The sequence below is a fragment of the Poecile atricapillus genome, chromosome 26 (assembly GCF_030490865.1).
Source record: "Poecile atricapillus isolate bPoeAtr1 chromosome 26, bPoeAtr1.hap1, whole genome shotgun sequence".
Taxonomy (NCBI): domain Eukaryota; kingdom Metazoa; phylum Chordata; class Aves; order Passeriformes; family Paridae; genus Poecile; species Poecile atricapillus.
Window position 1 is genome coordinate 6376734 of NC_081274.1, and position 21259 is coordinate 6397992.

General features: G+C 30.1%; 1 protein-coding gene across 1 annotated transcript in view; it reads right to left on the reverse strand.

Annotated features, from left to right (window-relative positions):
- Positions 1–21259, reverse strand: part of LOC131588470 (maltase-glucoamylase-like) — a 69157-nt gene that overhangs the window by 19645 nt on the left and 28253 nt on the right. The window contains exons 20-36 of the mRNA XM_058857340.1: positions 20662–20786; positions 19240–19328; positions 17288–17337; positions 15895–16065; positions 14508–14657; positions 12923–13135; positions 11422–11576; positions 9688–9856; positions 8903–8999; positions 8679–8791; positions 7373–7498; positions 6122–6250; positions 5316–5423; positions 4277–4339; positions 2700–2834; positions 1187–1271; positions 81–219 (exon numbers count right to left, since the gene is read on the reverse strand). Coding sequence (XP_058713323.1) covers positions 81–219; positions 1187–1271; positions 2700–2834; positions 4277–4339; positions 5316–5423; positions 6122–6250; positions 7373–7498; positions 8679–8791; positions 8903–8999; positions 9688–9856; positions 11422–11576; positions 12923–13135; positions 14508–14657; positions 15895–16065; positions 17288–17337; positions 19240–19328; positions 20662–20786 — 2117 coding nt within the window. The remainder of the gene's footprint in view (positions 1–80; positions 220–1186; positions 1272–2699; positions 2835–4276; positions 4340–5315; positions 5424–6121; positions 6251–7372; positions 7499–8678; positions 8792–8902; positions 9000–9687; positions 9857–11421; positions 11577–12922; positions 13136–14507; positions 14658–15894; positions 16066–17287; positions 17338–19239; positions 19329–20661; positions 20787–21259) is intronic.

Consider the following 21259-nt stretch of genomic DNA (forward strand, 5'->3'; position numbering starts at 1 on the left):
GTTGATTTTTGAGGAATCCCAGGCTGGAAAGATGAGAAATAAATGCAAATAACTGGGACAAAAGTGGAAAAGCAACTCACTCCAAGGTGGGTTTGGTCTGCGCCCACCCGTAGAGGTTGTGGACGTCATAGTGGCGTACGGGGGACCCGTCTGGCAGCTGCTGCTGCCCCTCCATGCAGATGGTTTTGAAGCTCAGGCCCTCAGATCGGGATCCCAATTCTGCCAGAAAAGGGGGAAAAAAAAAATCCACTCAAATTGCCTCAAACAGCACCCAGGAGTAATAAAAACTTTCTTTTATTTTTTTAAGGACTGGGTGTTCTTGGTTAAAATCATTAATGAAGAACGTATTTGGGGTTTTACACAAGAATTTTTTATAGGGAATTCGAGGCTTGCTGGAATTTGGTTTTGAAAGTTTGGAGTGTGATGGAAATGGGATTTTAGGAAAATCAGGGGGTTATAATTCAGTTTTAGGAAAAGTTGGAAATGCTGAGACTGGATTTCGGAAGTACAGGAAATGATTAAAATGGATTTTTAGGACAATTAGGAAATGCTGTAATTGGATTTTAGAAATTCAGGGAATAAAAAGAGAATGAAGTTTTAGAAAAAAACAGGAAATGCTGAAGCTGGATTTCAGAAATTCTGGGAATGAAGAAAATGAAGTTTTAAAAAAAGAAGAAAAGCTGAAATTTGATTTCATAGATGAGGAAAGACTGAAATTTAATTTCAGAAATTCAGAAAATAATGTAAATGGAATATTTTATTATTTTTAGAATTTTTAAAGGCTGAAATTTGGTTTCATAGATTAAGAAATGCTGAAATTTTATTTCACTAATTCAGGAAAATCTTTGAGTCCAAACAATCCTGTGTGAGGATCTGGATCTGTGAGGTGAGTTTGCAAGTGTCTCTTAACTTTGAAAATTGGGGGGTTTGTCTGTTTTAACATAAATTGTCTTAAAATCCACAGCGCTGACAAAACAAAATCCCAAGAGAAAAACACTCGAACCCCACAGAAAAAAATAATCTGAATTCTCAGCAGTTCGAGGCACTGTTTTCACCAACAAAGATGGAGCTAGAAGTGCTGAATTTCCATTTTGGGCTCACTTGGGGTTTAATCCATATTAAATCCATATTTATCTCATGCATAGTGACCCAAAATGTTGGAATTTTGGGATGTTCCAAGACGTACGGGGCATGTAGGGTGGGAAGTTGAGGTTCCGGTCCCGGCAGCCGCCGATGGTGCCATGGACAAAGCTTGAGGGCTCATTCATGTCCTGAGGGCAGGAAAAACAGCAAAATTCCTCTTAAATTAGGGGAATTATGCTTAAATTGGGAGAATTTCTCTTAAACTGGGGGAATTCCTATTATATTGGGGAAATTCCTCTTAAATTTAAGTAATTCTTCTTAAATTGGTGTAATTCCAGTTGGTTTAATTCCTCATTTTCACAAAAAGTTAATTATTTTTATTTATCAAAATTAATGACATTATTTAATGAAATAGAGGAAAATTTGTATTTTTTGGCCAACTAGATTTTTTAATTTAATCAGTAGGAAATTTTCCTGATGGAAATTCCCTTCATGGCCAAATCCTGAATATTAGCAATATTTCACTTCCCATGGATCAAATCAAAATCAAATTTATTAAGAAAATGAGGGAATTAATGAATCATTAATTAATTAAATAGGTTCCTCAGGGTAAGAGCCTATGGATTGCAGGATTGTTTCTGGATTTGCCAAATTTCTGGGAAAACCCCTGTTTTCATCTCTGGAAAGGGAAATTAAGTTGAGAAGTATCATTAAGTATATAGAAATTAGGAAAATCCCTAATTCCCTAATTTGGTGATTATATAGGGAAAATAATGGGAAAATGCCAAGTATTTCCCAGGATTTTTAAAATTTTTGTGTGTTTCTGGATTCAGAAGATTTATTTATATTTATTTCTGGCTTTTCTATATTTTTCTGTATTTACTGTCTCTGTATTTCTCTATTTATTTCTCTGTTTCTAATTCTTTTTTTTATTTTCTCTCTTTTTTCTATATTTCCCCACACTGATTTCCTCAATTTTGCTGTATTTCTATTTCTTTTCTTTTTTTTCCATTTTATTATATTTTTCTAAATTTATTTTCTACATTTTTCTCTACTTATTTCCTCTATTTTCTCTGTATTTTCCCTATATTTTCCATATTTATTTTGTACATTTTTCTATTTCTTTCCTCTATTTTTCCCTTTTTCTCTCTTTTCTATTGTTTTTATATTTATTTCTCTATTTTCCTTTTTTTCCCTATATTTTTTCCCTATATTAGTTTTCAATTAATCTTTATTTCCTTACATATATAGCCAAAAAGAAAACAATCAGTAAATAATAAATAAATATAAAAAACAATTTGGAGAACTTATTGAAGTAATAAAAACCCCAATTAACCAAAAACCCACAAAATTAAAACAATAGGAAGACATTAAAAATTAATATTGTGGGAAGATATTTTTGAACAAATAAATCAAAATAAACCCATAAACATATGCAAATAATTTCAGAAATTATTTTTAAAAAATTAAAAATAAATAAACACAACAATGATTGGATAAAGACTTTTAGGGTGAATTTTTGGGATTAAACTCTGTGACACTGCTGGGGTTTTTTGGGAAGGGGTGGAGCCACGATTTTGGGCTGAATCCCTCAAAAAAAGAAGTTTCCCACTGACGATCCAGAGTCCATCGAATTTGATGCTGAGGGAGGAGTTCCGGGGGTTCTCGTAGATTTCAGCAATTTCCTGTGCCCACCAGTCCTTGGTGGAGTTCCGGAAAAAATCTGGCATGGCAGCAAAGGCCCGATACAGCTGGGAGAGAGGGGGAAAGTGGCGTTAATTTGGGTTAAATAAATATAAAATTAATTAAAAAAAGAATTTGTTGGGTTTTAAATAGAATATTTTTTAGTTAAAAGAATTTTTTAAAAGATGAATATATAAAAGTAATATATAAATAATATTTATATTATATTATATTATTATTTCTTATATTCTGTATCATACCTAATACCTATATTATTTTACCTTTTATATTTACATATATAATTATTAACCAAAAATTATAATTAAATAATTTGTAAATACAATTAATTTTTATTAGTTAAAATAAATAGTAATTATAAATGTGAACTATAACGAATTGTAATTAATTGTAAGTAATTATAATTTATTGTAATGCTTATTATAATAAGCACTAGTGATTATAAATAAGTTCTAAACACAATTATAAATTAAAATAAATAAATTAATTATACCATATTAAAATTTAATAATATAAAGTAAATAAAAATATTTATAAAACCAGAATTTAGATTTTTAATATGGTTGCAATTTTATTTAATTAGAATTTTTTTAAAAATGCCTTTAATTCCTTTAGAATAAAAATTACATTTTTTAAAAATAGAATTAAAGTTCTATCAAAATACATATCTTTAAAAATATATTCTTTTGAATAATACTAATAGAATTTTTTTGAAATAAATTAAAAACTTAAATGTAGCTTTATTTTTAAAAAGGGATTAAAAAATATGTAATTGAATTTTTTAGGAGTGTATTTTTCAGAAAAATATTGGGTTTCTGATATAAATGAAATTTAAAAATATTACTAATATTTAAAAATACATTTAATTTTTTACAGAAGTTTCATTTTTGATAGGAAATTGTACTTCTTATAAAACAAATTTAATATCACTAAAGCAATTTTTTTCAAAATGGAGATTGAATTTTTAAAGAAACAAGAGTCTTAAAATACAAATTTAACTTTTCAACAGGAAATTATGAAAATAAATATTTGTTAGAAACTTGATTATTTACAAATACAAATTATGTTCATAAATTATGAAATATTTTAAAATATTTTTTAATGAATCATAGGTGTTTTTACAGAAACATAATTTTTTAAAATATAAAACCTCTTAAAGTAGAAATTTAACTTTTTTTAAAAATAGTTTTTCAATTGGAGTCTAAATTTTTAATAGAATTTTTGTCACAGAAAATATTAGAAGTAGAAGCTTATTTTTTTAATAGCTTTTAAAACAGAAATTTATTTTTTCTTTGAAAATTCCTGATTCGCCACATTTTTCCTGGCAGAGACACTGCGGCACTTTTCGAGTATTTTTACTTAATTTTTTTTTTCTGTCCTGGTACAAAACTGGGGCAATTCCTGCACTGACCTCGATTTCCTCAGCCAGTCACGGTATAAACATGAGGAATTTCCCATTCCCACTTTTCCTCCCCAGAATGCCAATGCTCACCTCCACTTGGGTGTCCCAATCCAAGGAATCGTTGACCACCACGTTGGGCAGGTCCGGCCACACCTGGAGGAGGAGAGGGCAAAATAAATTAAATAATTGCGATATTAAAGTAATAACATATTAAAATTAAGCTGACTTGATTTCAAACAGGATTGAAAAAAAATCAAATAGAATGAAATTGGATTAAAACTTTAAAATTACAATTAGCTTGAAACTTTTAGTATTTCAGAAAAGTATTGTAAAATAAAATTAATTTTATTTTATCTAGTTATTTTCTATATTTTTATTTAGTTTTATTCTTGCCTTATTTTAGATCTTTAAATTTTATAATATTTAAATGTAACCTGAATTTTTTAAAATTTATTGATTTTAAAATGTTTTTGTTTACTTAATCTTATTTTTTAGTTTATTGTTTAGTTTTTATTGTTTCATTTTTAAATGTTTTTATTCTATTTCATCTTAAATTGACTTTTTATCTTTTTCCTTATGGATTTTAAAAAATTTATTTACTCTCAATCTTATTTTAATTTTTAGGTCATTTTCATTTCTTTTTAATTCAATCTTTATACTTTTTCTTCATTTGATCATAATCACATTTTCAGTTGTAAATTGATTTATTTTTTATTTTATATTAAATCTTACCATTGCTTTATTTTTGGTGTATTTTTTTACTGTTTATCTTTTATATTTTATACTTCTTTTATATTTTTTTATCCTATCTTTTAAGATTTTTATTTTACATTTTACTTTATTTTTTTGCTTTTTTTACCTTTACTTTAAAATTTTAAATTTATCCTTTAAAATTTTTGTATTTTTTTCAAACAAATCTTAATTTTTTTTCTTTACATTATTTTTATTTTGTCATTTAATCTCATTTTACTTTTATCAGACAAGATCGGACTTGCTAAGATAATGAATTGGATAAAACAGTATGGTCGGACCCAAACCAATCTATCAACAAAATCTGTCAATTTGGATGATATTAGCAATTACAACAGGATATTGGGGAAATTTTGGGTGAAGTAATTGGGATTTTGACCTTGGCGTAGACAAGGTCATCACTGTCGGGCCACTTGATGAAGACGTCCTGCTGCACCCCACGATCATAGGCCGGGTAATTAGTCTCGTTGGCTGAGATGGCTGGGTCCTGAAATTCAAATATTAATTGACTTTTAATCCTGAGTTTAAACTTTTTTTGGCCTAAATATAGGGGTTTAATGCTTAAACATTAAGCTTCATTTCAATTTCCAGTTATCTTAACATAAGCTGCAGTTCAGTTTTTAATTAGGTTCTGACTGTAATTAAATAATTTCATTGGGCCCTCCCTTAGACCCACCCCTTTAAGGGATGACATCTTCACCAGGATGCCAAAGAGGTGCATCCTACCCTTTAGCCCCACCCCCTCCTTAGCACCTCCTATTTCAGTGATGATATCACCACCAGGATGAGGATGAAGTACATGCCATCCTTTAGCCACACCCCCTCCTTAGGCCTACCCATATTCAATGATGACATCACCACCAGGATGAAGACAAAGTGTATCCTGTCCTTTGGCCCCACCCCCTCTGTGAACCTCACTCCCTTTTGGGTATGACATCATCACCAGGACAGGGATGAAGCTCATCCCGTACTTTTTCCCCCTTTCCTTATTCTTCCCCTTTCAGTGATGACATCATCACCTGGATGGGAATGACGTGTATCCCCTCCTTTAGCCCTGCCCCTCTCAGCTAACCCCACCCCCTTTTGGGTATGATGTCACCACCAGGATGAGGATGAAGTGCATCCTGTCCTTTAGCCCCACTCTGTCCTCCTTATCCCAGCCCCTTTCAGTGATGACGTCATCACCAGAATGAGGATGAAGCGCATCCCGTTGCTCTGGATGCGCCGCACGAGCTCTGGGAGCCCCTGGAAGTGTGGGCTAAGCGTGAAGTCCAGCTGGCGCTCCATGTAATCGATGTCAGCATACTGCACATCCTGTGGGATACCAGGAATGTCACCGGAGAGGGGCGAAATAAAATATGTGGGGTAGTGAGGAAAAGAGAAAATAGGGGGCAAAGGAAAAAATAAATGGGAAAAAAGTGAAAGATGAAATGGAAAAAGTAAAAAATGGAAAAAAAAGTGGAAAAAGGGGGAAAGAAGAAATGGGGGAAAGGGAGAAGAATGAAAAAAAGGAGAAAATAATGGAAAAAAGAGAAAAATGAAAGAAAGGGGGAAGCAAAAAAAATGGGGAAAAGTGCGATAAAGAAAAAATGGGTAAAAGAAAGAAAAAAGCAAAATAGAAAATTGGTGAAAAGGAAGAAAGAAGAAAGAGGGAAATTTAAAGTAAAGGATAAATGGAAATATGGAAAAAAAATCAAAATCAAAAAAGCAGAAAGAGAATAGATATAAAAACGGGAAAAAGAAAAAAAAAGAAAAAAGAAAAAAGCATAAAAAGGTAATGAAAAAATGGTGACATAAAAAAAAGGAAAACAGCCAAAATGAAAAAAACAGGAAGAAAGAAAAAAAAAATTAAATGAAAGTTGAAGAAATTTAAAAGGCATTGATCATTTATGGTGATCTTGTCACCATCCATCATAGAAATCCCAGAATAAGATATTAACTAATTTATTTCCTACTATGATAGTCAATATTGTATATAATATTTTATATAGCGAATCAAAAGATCTGCATTATACATAACAAATAATAAAAAAGAAATGAATGCATATTAATTACATTATGACAAAATAAGAGCAATAATTATAATACAATAAGAGTTATAACAATAGACATTGTTTATGGTCTGCAGTGTTTTTTATAAAAGTCAGTTTTCTCTAAATATGTTATATTTGTATAATTGGGGAGTATTAAAATATACAAATATAGATAGATATAGTATGTAACATCTATATATGACATTATTTTATATTATTATAATTATATTTTTAATATATAAATATATTTTTAATATGGCATTCCAGAATAATCCAGCGAAAACCTGTTTTTTCACATGCCACATTTTTTCCTCAAAAAATCCCAGGGAAAGGTGATCCTAACCTCCCTCCGGATTTTCTTGAATTTCACTGAAAATCCCCCAAGGCTGGGGGCTGAACTCACCAGAGGGATCTGGGCTCGGTTCATGTCATTGACCAATTGGGCAATTTCGGCATCGTTTTCATAGCCATAGCGGCAGAGTTGGAAGCCCAGGGCCCAATAGGCAGGCATTACTGGGCGTCCCACCAGCTGGCATGGGGGAAAACAGCATGATTTAGGGAAATAGAGAAAAAAACTCTAAAAACCAAACAAGAAATCAAACAAAAAACCCAAGCAAATGAACAAAAAAAAAAGGAAAAACAAAATCACACTGCCCCAAGCAACAAAAAGATCCCCACTGAAGAAATAAAAAGTGATTTAAGGTGAACTAGAAATAAATTTTAAAATAAAGAAATAAAAGCCCTGCAAAAAAGGAACTAGGGGAAGAAGGAAAACAGACAGAAAGGAACCAGAGAAAATGGCAAAACCCAGAAAAACTCAAATCTCTCAAAGGAATCCAAATTAAACAAAAGCCCAAAATCCCCAAACTAAAACTTCCCCAAAAAATCAAAGCCAATAAAATTCAAGCCCCTAGAAAAAAAAAAAAAAATCTGCAAAACCACCCCAGTAAAAACCACCCTCCCAAAACACCTAAACAAAAAAACTCCTTTTAAAATAACAAGGAAAATTGCAAGCCTTCCAAAAATCCAAAACAATAAACTGCCCCCAAAAAAACAAAATGAAAATACTTCAGAATAGCAAATAATCTTCAAAACCCCTCAAAAATGAGGAACTCCCTAAAATAAACACCCCTAAAACACCACAAGAAGAACCAACTCTCTTCCAAAAAGGCAAAAAACATAAAAAACCTTAAAAATATCAAAATGGTCTCCAAAATCCCCTAAAAATTCCTCTAAACCCACCCCATAAATCAAACCAACCCAATAACCACCCATGTAAAAAACACCAAACCTCCCAAAATTTTAGAAATAAACACAACACAAAAAATCCTAAAAATAACCCCAGCAAAAACACCATGAAGAAAACCCCCTGGAAAAACCTCAAACCCCAAATCAAAAATAACATTGAAAATTGCATTAAAAAAAAACACAAAAAAACCCCCCAAACCAAGACAAACTGACAATCCTCCCAAAATCAGAAATAAAAAAGGGTAACCCAGGGCAAACATTAAAAAATATAGCAACCACAAGGAAAACTCCAATAAAATAAAATAGCCTCAAAAAGAAACCTGAAAAACCCAACCCCTTGAAAAAATCCCCCCTAAACATCCAAAAACCTCCTGAAACCCCCCAATCTGCCTAAATAATTGAGGCCCCACAAATCCCTCAAAGCCTGCCCAAATTCCCTTTGGCTTCCCCCCGATTGTCACCTCTGTGTATTCCTGCACCACTTCCTCAGGAGTTGGCCCTAGGACCAGATAGAAATCCAGGATGCCACCAACAGTGCGGTAGGTGAGGGCTGGGGTTGGCTGGAAAGTGACATCTGGAAAAATAGTAAAGGGAAAAGAAGGTGACAACCCCCCAAATTAGAGCTGAAAAATGGAGGATTTTGGAAAAATCCATGGAGAAAAAGAGGAATTGAGGTGTTTTTTACCCATGGCGTTACTGTTGAGCAGCAGGACACCGTGAGCATTGCCATCCTTTTCCAGCCCCATGTAGAAAGGTTGGAAACCATAGGAATTCAGCTTGTACTGTCCCAAAAATTGACATGATGGATTGGGAAGACATGGAAAACATCCCATTATTTATCAATGGATTACCAATTTTTATAGGGTTTATTAATATTTAGAGCATTTATCAATATTTGTACCAATTAGCAGTAAATTATTGATCATTGTAGATACAGTGGAGGAGCTATTGGGTAAAGAATGGGTTGGGTTCAGTTGGGTTGGATTGGGTTGAGTTGAGTTGGGATGGATCTTATATCTAGATTCTAATATCTAATTATATCACAATCAAATCTGTTTATTATAATCAACTTAATTTAATAATAAATTTCTGATAATTTTAATATATAAGTATGCATATGAATGTAAATATAAACAATATGAAAAAGTAAGAGCAAATATAAATATTTAAAATATAATTATATAAATATATAAGAATAAAAGTATTAATAGAAATAAATATGTATAATGTAAAAACAAAAATTAAAATTAAAAAATAAGTATAATTTAAAATTAAAACCAAAATTAAAACTTAAATATAAATATACATTTAAACATAAATATAAATATAAATGTAAATGTAAATATACATATAATTTTTTTTATCCCCCAGCATGGAACAACCTCTCCTTCACAGAAGAACCCACTCAAAAGCCATTTCCTCATTTCCTTTATGTTTTTCCTTCTAAAAGCCATAGAATTCCAGACTCACGCCGGGGGGCTGGTCACGAGTGAACATGCCCCAGGTGTGCCAGTCCAGGTTGTGGCGGAAGGCGTCATGCTCAGTCTCGCCGAAGCCAAACACAAACGGTGCTGGGAGGTGTGTGGAGATCTGCAGGAATTGGTCACTGAACATGAATGTCGGCAGCTGCGAGTCCCAGCTGGAAATTGGATGAAAACGGGGTGAAAATGAGTGAAATTGGGAAAAATCATGAAAATAAGGGGAGGGAATAAGAACGTGAATAAGGGAAATGCAAAAAAAAAAAGGGGGGGAGAATGAAAAATAGGGAGAAAAAATAAAAATAGGGGAAAAAGGAAAAATGGGGGGGAAAAGTGAAAAAATAAGGAAAAATTTAAAAGGGGATAAAACCCAAAACTATGGAGAAAAGATAAAAATAAGGAAAAAAAAAGGCAAAAAAAAAAAAAAAAGGGAAAAACCCAAAAATAAGGTAGAAGTATAAATTTGGTGAAAAAAGGCTAAAATGGGGGGAAGTGCAAAAATAGGGAGAAAAGCTAAAAATAGGTGAAAAAAGGCTAAAATAATGGTAAAAAGTACAAAAATAAGGAGAAAAGATAAAAATGGAGAAATAGAGAAAAAAGGAAAAAAGATAAAAATAAGGTTAAAATATAGAAATATGGAAAAATTACAAAAATAAGCAAAAAATAGAGAAGAGTTATGTACATAGAAAAAGGAATAAAAAGGACAAAAATAAAAGTAGGGGGAAATAAATACTGGATGAAAAAATACAAAAATGGAACAAAATAAATCAAAACAGGATAAAAATGTAAAAATAAGACACAAAATAAGAAAGAAAAACTAAAACCCGATTAAAATGCAAATATTAGGATGAAAGTGAAAGTTGAAAAGAATAAAAATAGTATGAAGAATATAAACTATAATATATAATATAAATAATATATATAATATAATATATAATATAAATATGGCCCAAAACACAAAAGTATGAAAAAAAGACAAAATTTTTTTTAAAAAATAGGAGAACATTTAAAAAATAGGTCAAAAACTGAAAAACTTGGACAATAAATGTGGAAGTAGGAAAAAAATTAAAAACTGGGCAAAATATGGCCATTAATATTTACGAAAATAGGGAAACCACCCCCATAAGTAGGACCAAACATTTAAAAGTGGGACCACTAATACAAAAATAGCATTAAGAAGTCAAAAATGAGACAAAATACTAAAAATATAGAGGTAAAATGGGGGGAAATTACAAAAATTGAATGGAAGTGAAAAAAAATGATAAAAAAATGTTGGAACTAAATTACAAAGAATGGACAAATACATGGAAAAAATAGGAACAATATGTTAAAAAATTTAACTAGGATAAAATACAAAATTAGGCTAAAATAACACAATAATAGGACAAAGATAGTGGAATAGTATAAAAATAGGGAAGAAATTTTTTGAAATACTGAAAAACAACCAGGAAGAAATAGCAAAAATAATAGAAAATAATTAAAACATAGGGAAAGAAGCCCTCATAAATATAACATAACACAGAGTTAAAAAAATAGGGGAAAACAAAAAAAATAAACAAAAACCAATAGCAAGGGAGAAAAAAGGAAAAGAAAAAATGTAATTTAAGTTTCAGTGAAAAAATAAACGAAGAATTAATGAGAAGATAAAAAACCAAAAGCTAACATTTAAATGAGGAGCCGTAAAATGAAATCAAAAAAGAAAGGGAAAGTGAAAGAGTGGACTCACATGACGGTGCCACTGCTGCGGCGCCGCACCTGGACCCCAAAGGGTCGCTCCTGGATGGTGACATCATAGAGGCGGTGCTGGACTGAGGCCTGGGGGGTGCCCGGGAGTGAGAGTGGCACTGGAACCTCGTACCGCTGAGTGGCAGGGTCGTAAATCTGTGACAGAAAAATAAAAAATATCAAAATTGACAGATTAAAAAAATCCAAAATTTCAAAATTTCAAAATTATCTACTTACCATTTCAAAGTGTTAAAATTTTGAAATTCCAAACATGTTAAAAAACAAAAATAAATATTAAAATGTAGATGTTTTAAATATTTTAAGTATTCCAAAATTTCAAAATATCATCCTTTACACATTTTAAAAATATCAGCATTTCAAAACTTGGACATTTCAAAATTTCAGCACTGAAAACTTTTAAAATGTAGAAATTCCTAAATAAAGCATTTTTTAAAAATCAAGACTAAAAATGTCAATATTTCCGCACTTCAAAATTTTAAAATTTCTAAATTTCAAAAATTCAACATCTCAAAATCTCAGTATTTAACTATGTAAAATATAGAAATTTCTCAATAAAGAATTTTTAAATTCAAAATTTTGAAATGCCAGCAATTCAGCATTTCAAATTTTTAACATTTTGACATTTCTAACTTGAAAATTCAGCTTATGAAAACCTCAAAAATTCAAACTGTAAAATTTAAAACTGCAAAAATTTCAAAATAAAATTTCAAAATATCAGAACTTCAAAATCTCAAAACTTCAACATTTCAGTATTTTAACATTATACATTTAAATGAGCCACTTGCATTTCCAGGGGGAAAAAAATTGATGACAACACTTCTCTGTTTTCCTGTTGGCTGATGGGAATTGATCCCCAAATATAACTAATTAATAGTTTCTAACTGCATGATATTACAATTGTAGATTAGAATTATTACTACACAATAATATAAGTAAATATAAATATAATAACCCATAAAATTAAATATGTTATGGTATAATATGCATAATATACCGTAATATGATACAATACAATATGATGTATTATAGTTATATTATTTCTATTTCCATTTCTATTTCCATATTTTTATTTCTTTATCATGTATAATGCCTAATATACATTTTCTAATAATATTATCTATTATTTTGTATCATATATAACCAGTAATATAAAAAAATAAATGAAGAAAAATAAATAAAATAATATATAATATGTAATATATAATAATAGAGTGTAGTGTAAAATATTTAATACAGGATATAAATCAATCTATAAGAAATAATATAATATATAATAAATAAAATAAAAATATTACAAATGAAAATGAAAGCTATCACCTATATAACTATAAAACCTGGTCCACAAAACAGAACATGTTACACAGCAAATAACAAAAAATAACAAATAAAACTTCAACCACCAGATTAAGCCAAATTGAACCAAAATCCACCCAGCTTCCTAATTAATTCATTCATTACTTACCAAACTAACAAGGCCCCACCTTGAACTGCAGCAGGTGGTCCATGTGGAAGGTCACCTCCAGGCCCAGGGTCTCAATGGGTATAGTGGCCGCAGTGGTGCTGGCATGGCCACGGCGCTCTAGGGTCACGGTGGCCGTGGCTCCGGTGGGCGAGTACCTGATGTCCGAGGCAGAGTATCCGTTATCGGAACCGTTGTAGTGGCAGTAGGGGACACGGACGCCTGAGGTATTTTCCTGGGAATTATGAGGAATTCTTGAATTTATGGCACATTTTTGTAATAATTTATCCCAGAAAGTAATTTTTTTTAACTAGAAAACTGGTTAATGAGTGGTTTTGCCTCAAATTTGGCACTATTACTGATCAATAAAACCCCAATGAACCTCTCAATCCCTATAAAGAAATCATTGATTAATTATAGAATTAATTAGCCTTAATTAATGCTTTCCCAGCTGTCCAGAAATGCAGATATGCCAATAATCCAAAATTCTCTTTTTCTATGATTTTCGCTTAAATTAACAACAAAACACCTTCAAAACTCCATTTTTTTTTCCTGTTTGGGCATTTTCCAGAGGATTTGCCCAAAATTAATGAGCAAAATCACGTGACCCCTTTAAACAGACTAATTAACCTTAAAATTCCCCTATGGAATCTTCTTCCCAGTTAGTTTTTCCCAGATTTTTTGTTTTCCCAGATCTTTCCTTTTTACATTTTTTTGCTCTTTTCAAATTTTGGTATTTCACAAGTTCTTTGTCCATTCTGAAAGTTTTGTCTTTTCACAATTTTCACTTTTTCTAAAATTTCAGCTTTCCACAAGTTTTCAGAAAATTTTGCTCCCTAAAAATCTTACATTTTCTACAAACTCTTTCATTTCAAAAATACACCATTTTCAGAAATTCTTGCATTTCTCAAATATTTGCTCTCTACAATTCTTTCCCTGTTTGGAATTTCCACTTTTCACAAACATTTCCACTGGACAAATTTTTGTTTTCAGCAGATTTTTTTACTTTTCACAAATATTTGCTATTGACAAGTTTTTGCTATTAAAAATTTACCTTTTCCAAGAGTTTTTTTTATTTGAGAATTTTTTTAATTTCTCAAATGCCTGCTTTCCACAATCATCTCTTCGTGAATTTTTCCTCTTCAGAAATCTTTGGCTTTTCAAAAATCTTGCCTTTTTGCAAATTTTTGCTTCTCAAACATTCTTGCATTTCAGCAATTTTTCATTCTCAGAAATTTTTGTGGCTATTTCTCCTTAAAAGTTCTCACTTTCCACAATTTTTTTTTTCCTTGTAACAACTTTTCACTCATCATTAATTCCTTTATGGACAAATTCTAAATTTTCACAAATTTCTGCTTTCCAGAAATTTCCCCTCTCTGAAATATTTTTATTTTAACTTTTTGTTCATCACTTGTTTCCCTGCAGAAAAATTCTCAATTTTCACAACGTTCTATTTTCCAGGAATTTTCATTCCCCACAACTTCTTTCCTTTAAGACTTTCTGCTCCTCCCTACAGGGAAATTTTTGATTTTTGTGAATTTCTGCTTTCCCGGAGTTTTCTCTTTCCCCAAACCCCAGATATTCAAAGATCCTGGGTGATCACTCACATTCCAGATGCAGCCAAGGTGCTCACAACTCTCACGGGAGGCACCCTCGGCAGGATGACAATCAAAGCGGTCACTGTCGCGTGTCCCCAGTGTCCAGTGCAGGCTGTAGGACTGACCGAGGCGCAGACGCAGCCCCTGGACTATGGCGACCTGAAAATTAATTGTTATAAATGAAATGTTAATTTATGAGCTGTCAATTAATGGGTCATTGTAAAATACAATGTAAAATGTAAAGCAAAGTATTTTATGTATCATTTTACATATAATTTCAAGTAGAAAATTTATCATAGAATAATAACTACTATATTAATATATCATTTATTAAAAATATACTGTTAATACATGTATAGGAAATTATTATTATATATTTATATATTTCGTATGTCTAAAAATATACAAAAACAATATAAGGTATTCTCTAAACTATATGTGTATAAATAATGTGCTTATATTTACGTATTGATATCTAAACCATATTATGGTATTTTATGAATTATATATTATGTATTATATACTACATACAATGTATGTATTATATGCTATATAATGTAGAGATATATGAAAATATATATTATATATTTATATTTGAATTAATATATATAAGATATATCTATTATATATAATTCAAATTGTTACATATATCAATTAATAGATAATATATAACATTAAAATATAAATATAAATATAATAATGCTACATTAACGTTAATAATATTAATAATTACTCATTGAATAGTGCTATATATTATGTATGTTTTATATTTTATAGAGAGAAATCAATAATATAAAAGACTACATGACATACAAATCTATAAAAATCTGTATTTTATATTTATAAATGCATTTATATATAAATATATAGATACATATATATATTGATGCATACGTAATAAAATTACAGATAATATATTCATCATATAAGGAATATAAAATATATTTTTATATATTTAACTATTATTATTGATAGGCAATCCAATTTTAATATAGATTATACCAACTGAAATATAATATACAATACAAAATACAGTAGTATAAAAATAATTACTACATTCATATATCATATATGTCATTAAGAATATATGGTATAATATAACATTATACATTACATAGAATTATTAATGTAATTACAAGCCTATGTGGACACACTAATATTATTATGTAATATATAAATATATAATACATATTTATAGCACATAATTAATATTCAAGTGCTAAATATTAATACATCGACACCACTCAACTAAAAGAAATAAATTTAGGTGCAATTATTAATTTAAACAAATACAAATTTACAAAGTATAATCACTTACCCATAACCCAATTTCTGCCATTCCCATCAAACCGAATTTCCATTTTCCAAGCCCAAACTTTCCCTGCCCCTCCCTCACCTGTGTGGCAGCGTCATAGGTGAGATTGTGGTGTGATGGGACAGTGGCTTTGCTGGATGTCACGGTGATGGCCAGTGGCGCCTGCCGTAGCCCCAGCACGCGCAGTTCCTGGAACTCCAGCCCATGAGGCTCTGAGAAGTTGTTGTGGGCCACTGACAGCTCCAACACAGTCTTGGGGGGAACAGGGACAGTTTGGGGTGAAACAGGAGAATTTTGTTTCATTTCAGATGGGAAGTGTAAAAAAAGATATATTTAGTTTATATAAATAATATTTATAAATATATAATTTATTTAAATACCATTTCAAAGGAAAATTTTAAAATATATATTTTTATTATATTTTATCATATATAATATACCAATATCATATATCATATATTGATATATTCTAATATATTTGACATTACAGTATTGTATATTGTATATTTATATCAATAATATTATTAATAATTATGTTGTATTAATATAATAATTAATATATAGTAATTATATTATTATATAGTAATTAATAATTATATAGTAATTATAGTATAATTACTATATGTAGTATAGTAATTATATTATTATATAGTAATTAATAATTATATATTAATAATAATATAATATATATAATATATATATATATTATATTTTATCCTTGCAAATCAAAATAAAATTCTGGAAGTAATTTTGAACAATTCTATAAATACAAATACGTTTAAAAATTATATTAGAAATACATGCCCTGGAAGTGTAAAATGAAAATACTTATGTATCTCAATAATCTTTAAAATGATAAATTATTTTTTTTATTTATATATACACACATATATATAACACATTGTTTTTATCATCATTATCAATATTAGCATTATTATAATCAATATACATCATAACAATATATATTAATATTAATGGTCATAATATCTTCATATATTTCACTAATAAAATAGTAATAAAATTTATTAATTTAGTTATAAAATAGTTCAATTAAATACTATTAGTAATACTGAAATGAAATTTTTATAAAATATAATTAAACATGATTATTATAATTATATACTTAGGAAAGGAAAAAGTAATAACAGTGATATACAATTAATTAAATTTAATTTTTATTTAAAATATTTTAAAAGTATTAAGATAAAAATAAAATCATTACTATCAGATGTTAATAATTATAATATTAAAAAAGATTAATCTCAGACTGCCATCTTGGCCAAGCAATGGCTCTCTAAAATTTCACATTACCAAATATTTAAATTTTTTAGGAAATACTTTAAGGAAAAGGGGGAGGAAAAGGGAACTTGGCTGGGAAGTGTTATGGATTCAAATTTAATCTGTAATCATTAATGGAAAATGTTATTGATTAAACCAGAAATTAAAATTCACTGCTTTAAAGTTTGTGACTCACTTTGGAAAACCAGAAGTTGTAGAAAATGTATGATTTGCTGCCCACAGTATCTAAAATGGGGAGAAAAATAATAATAGTAGTAGTAATAATAATAGAAATAATAAGCAGTAATTAATGATTACAATATGCCATCATATTATAAAATTTTTATAGTTATAATCCTGCTAATTATAAAATATATAACATAACATACATATTTATTGTTATATAATTAATACTTTATTAATATTAATATTATTATTGTCTATATACTAGATATCTGTTAGAATAGATATGAAATATACATTTATATACAAATATATAAACAATTTACAATTTAAAATTTAACACCTATTAGTCTTCCAATTAAGTCTTTACTTTTAATTAAAAAGAAATATAATTCGATTAAGTAAGTAATTATAGATTTAATTTTCATTAAAATTCCCATTCTGAAGCAATGTGGGGCATTGAAATGTCTGTTCTTCCTTAAATACCTTTCTTTTGTGGGAGAGTCTCCCTCAACTCCCACGTTTTTCTCTATCCCAGCCATGCGAGCCCAAAGCCCCCTAAATCTGCCCCTTTTTACCCCATTTTACCCCCCATTCTGAAAATAATTGCCCTGTCCTTAATTATTGAATCAGAAAATTCAATTTCAATTAGGAAGAAAATTATATACTTCACTTTTTATTTTAAAAGTGAATTATAAATCAGTAAAAATGAAATATAAAGGAATGAGAGTAAAATGATAAAATTAAAAATTAAATTAAAAACTGAACCAAAAGAACTAATTTTTTTCCCCAACAATGCAATTCTTCTTTCATTTTGATGCAGTTTCCCTCATATTCAAGAATTTTTTCCCAAATATTTTCCTCTTGTCACAAATCCATAAACTCCAATTAAATCCTCCTATATTAATGCCAAATACTTGCCATTTTATCTCAAAATTTTGGCCTTTTTGAATAATTTCTCATTCTGGTTGTCATGGTGAAGGAACTTCAAGTTTTTAAAATATTTTATTTCACTCAAAATCAATAAAACTCAAATATTTTGCCATTTTTTGGGGGAAAATGGCCATTGAAGGATGAATGTTGTTGAAATATTTGAGTGTCCAAAATTATTTAATTCCAGTGAAAACATGCACTAAAGAGACCCTTTGGAGCAACCTCAGAAAATTTGAAATGTATTTCATTTCCAAAATTAATTTTTTCCAAATAGTTCCTAAATACTTTAAAAAACTATTTTTAATAATTTTTTTAATCTAAAAATTCTAAATGTTTAATTTTTTAATTTTAAACACTCAAAATCTTGAGTTTCCACTTCCCAACCTGAGATTTTTATTAGAATTTTTTATATTTTTAATGTTTTTAAAATATATATTGGCTATTTGAAATTTTAAATGCAATTTTAAAGATTAAAAGTTTTTTAAAAATGAATATATTTTGAATTTTGTTTTGAATACTATATTATATATTTTTTTATTCATATATTATTTCAAATGTAAATTTGAAAGGTTAAAAATTATTCTTAAATTGGATATTTTGAATTTTTATTTCTTAAAAGAAAATATCCATTCTTTACTACAGGAAATAGGAATCAAAATATAAATAGTTTATAAAATTTAAAATTAAGTATAAAATTCAAAATACATTTATTTTATTTTTAAATTTTTAAATATTTTTAAAAGCTGTAAAAAAGTAAATTAAAAAAAATATTAATAAAATATTTTAAATGTTTCTAAAATAAATATTAAGAACTCAATTATTTTTAATTTTAAAATGTTTTTAACTTCTAAACTTTTTTAATTTTAATTTTTTTAAAATAAATATTTAAATATTTTGAAAATTTCAAATATCTTATATTTGCATAATTTAAAAAATATTTCTGTATTCTTTTCTTTTATTCTCCTTCCTTGAAATCAGTTCAGTGACCCAAAGCTGAGCAGATTCAGGGAATTTTTGCTGTAGCCGTCTCACCTGCAGATTCTCCGTCATCCCAAAAAAGCTCCCCCGTTGCCTCCTGGTTCTCATCCAGTGCCACGATGAGCCCCATGGGATTCCTGCGGCTGGAAAACAGGGGACAAGCCACAACTGTATATAATTCATTAATTAAGAAGCCAATTAATTTTAATGAGTATTATTAATTTTATTAATTTCTGTTTATCAGGGATTCAAAACTTCCTTGTTGTCTGAATTTTTGGTGTTGGACAATTTTCTTCCATCAGGATAAAATCCTTCTAATAATGATTAAATTATTTTATCAAGGATAATTAGATAATCCCTAAGCAGGTGGAAGAAATTAATCAAGATTTGGGTAATTGGTAAAAAATGGATGAGGTTGTGGCAGGGATGGAAATTCCCAAATTTCACTATGGAAATAGTAAATATTGTGGAATGAGATGAAGATAATGATGACCATGATGTTGAAGACAAAGAAGCTGATGAAAACGATGAAAACTAAAAAGACAAAGAAGATGGAGAAGGAGAGGAGAAAGAAGAAGACAATGAAGGAAAAGAAGAGGAAGAAGATATAGATGCAGAAGAGCAAGAGGAAGATAAGGAAGGAAAAGAAGATGAAGAGGAAGAAGAGGGAGATGAAGACAAAAACGGAGATAAAGATGGTCAAGAAGATCAAGAAGAAAATGAAGAAGATTAAAAAGGAAAAAGAAAAAGAAAGAAGAAAAATGAAGAAGATTAAGAAGATGAAGATGAAGACAAAGACGAAAATGATGAAGATGAAAAAGATGAAGATGAAGACAAGAAGATGACAAAGATGAAAAAGATGAAAATGAAGAGGAAGAGGAGGATGACAGCTAAAGAAGATGAAGAAGCCAACAAAAAAGACAAAGACAACAAAGATGAAGAAGATGAAGAAGATGAAAATTAAAGATAAAAAGACAAAAATGAAGATGGAAGAGAAGGAAGAGAAGAACAGCAAGAAGATAATGAAGAAGAAAAAAATGAAGAAGACAAAGACATTGAAGAAAAAGATGACACAGAAGATGAAGATGAAAAACATGAAGAAGATGAGGAAGTGGAAGAGGAAGAAGACAAAAGAAAAGAGGAACACAAAAAGGGCAAAGATAAAAAGGAAGGTGAAGGCAAGAAAGAAGACAAAGATAAAGAAGATGAAGATCAGGAAGATGATGAAGAAGAAGACAAAAAAAAGAGGAAGATGAAGACAAAAATGGTGAAGATTGCCAATGACAAGAAGAAAAGAAGAAAACTAAGAAGAAGAAGAAGAAAACAGAACAAGAAGAAGAACGGCAATGTGAAAATGAAGAAGAAGCTGATGAAAAAGACAAAGATGGAGAAATAATAATCATCATCATTATCGTCATTGTCCACCTTCATCCCCATCTCTGTCCAACCCGTCGGCCCCACCCCTGCTGGTGTTACCTGGCAGCTGTGGTGGTGGCTGGGTGCTGCACGGGGAAGATGTGACCCCCGCGCAGGTGCAGCCCCAGCTTGTCTGCAGGCAGGTAAAGGTGAGTCCACTGCTTCCGCATCCACAGCCTGGAGCCCTGGAACACCAGGGATGACCGGGGGGGAGGGATGGGTGAAAAGCAGGGGGGGAGGAGGTAGAGGAGGAGGAGGAGGAGGAGGAACAAAAGGAAAGGGAGAAACAGGAAGAGGAGGAAGAGGAAGAAAAAGAAGAAGAGATGGAGGGAAAAAGCAGAGGAAGAGGAGGAGGATGAAGAAGAGGAAGAGCAAGAGTAAGAAGGAAGGAGACGAGAAAGAAGAGAAGAAGGAGGAGGAGGAAGAGGAGGAGGATGTAGAGGAGGAAGAAGAAGAGAAGGAGAAGAAGAAAGGAGGAAAATGAAAAGGAAAAAGGAGGAGGAAAAAGATGAAGAACAGGAGAAGCAGCAGGAAGAAGAGGGGGAAGGAGAAAAGAAGAAAAAAGGGGAGGGGAAGGAGGAAGAAGAGAAGGAAGAAGAAAAGGAGAAGAGGTGGAGGAGAAAAGAGGAAGAGGAGGGGAAAGTGGAGGAGGAGGAGG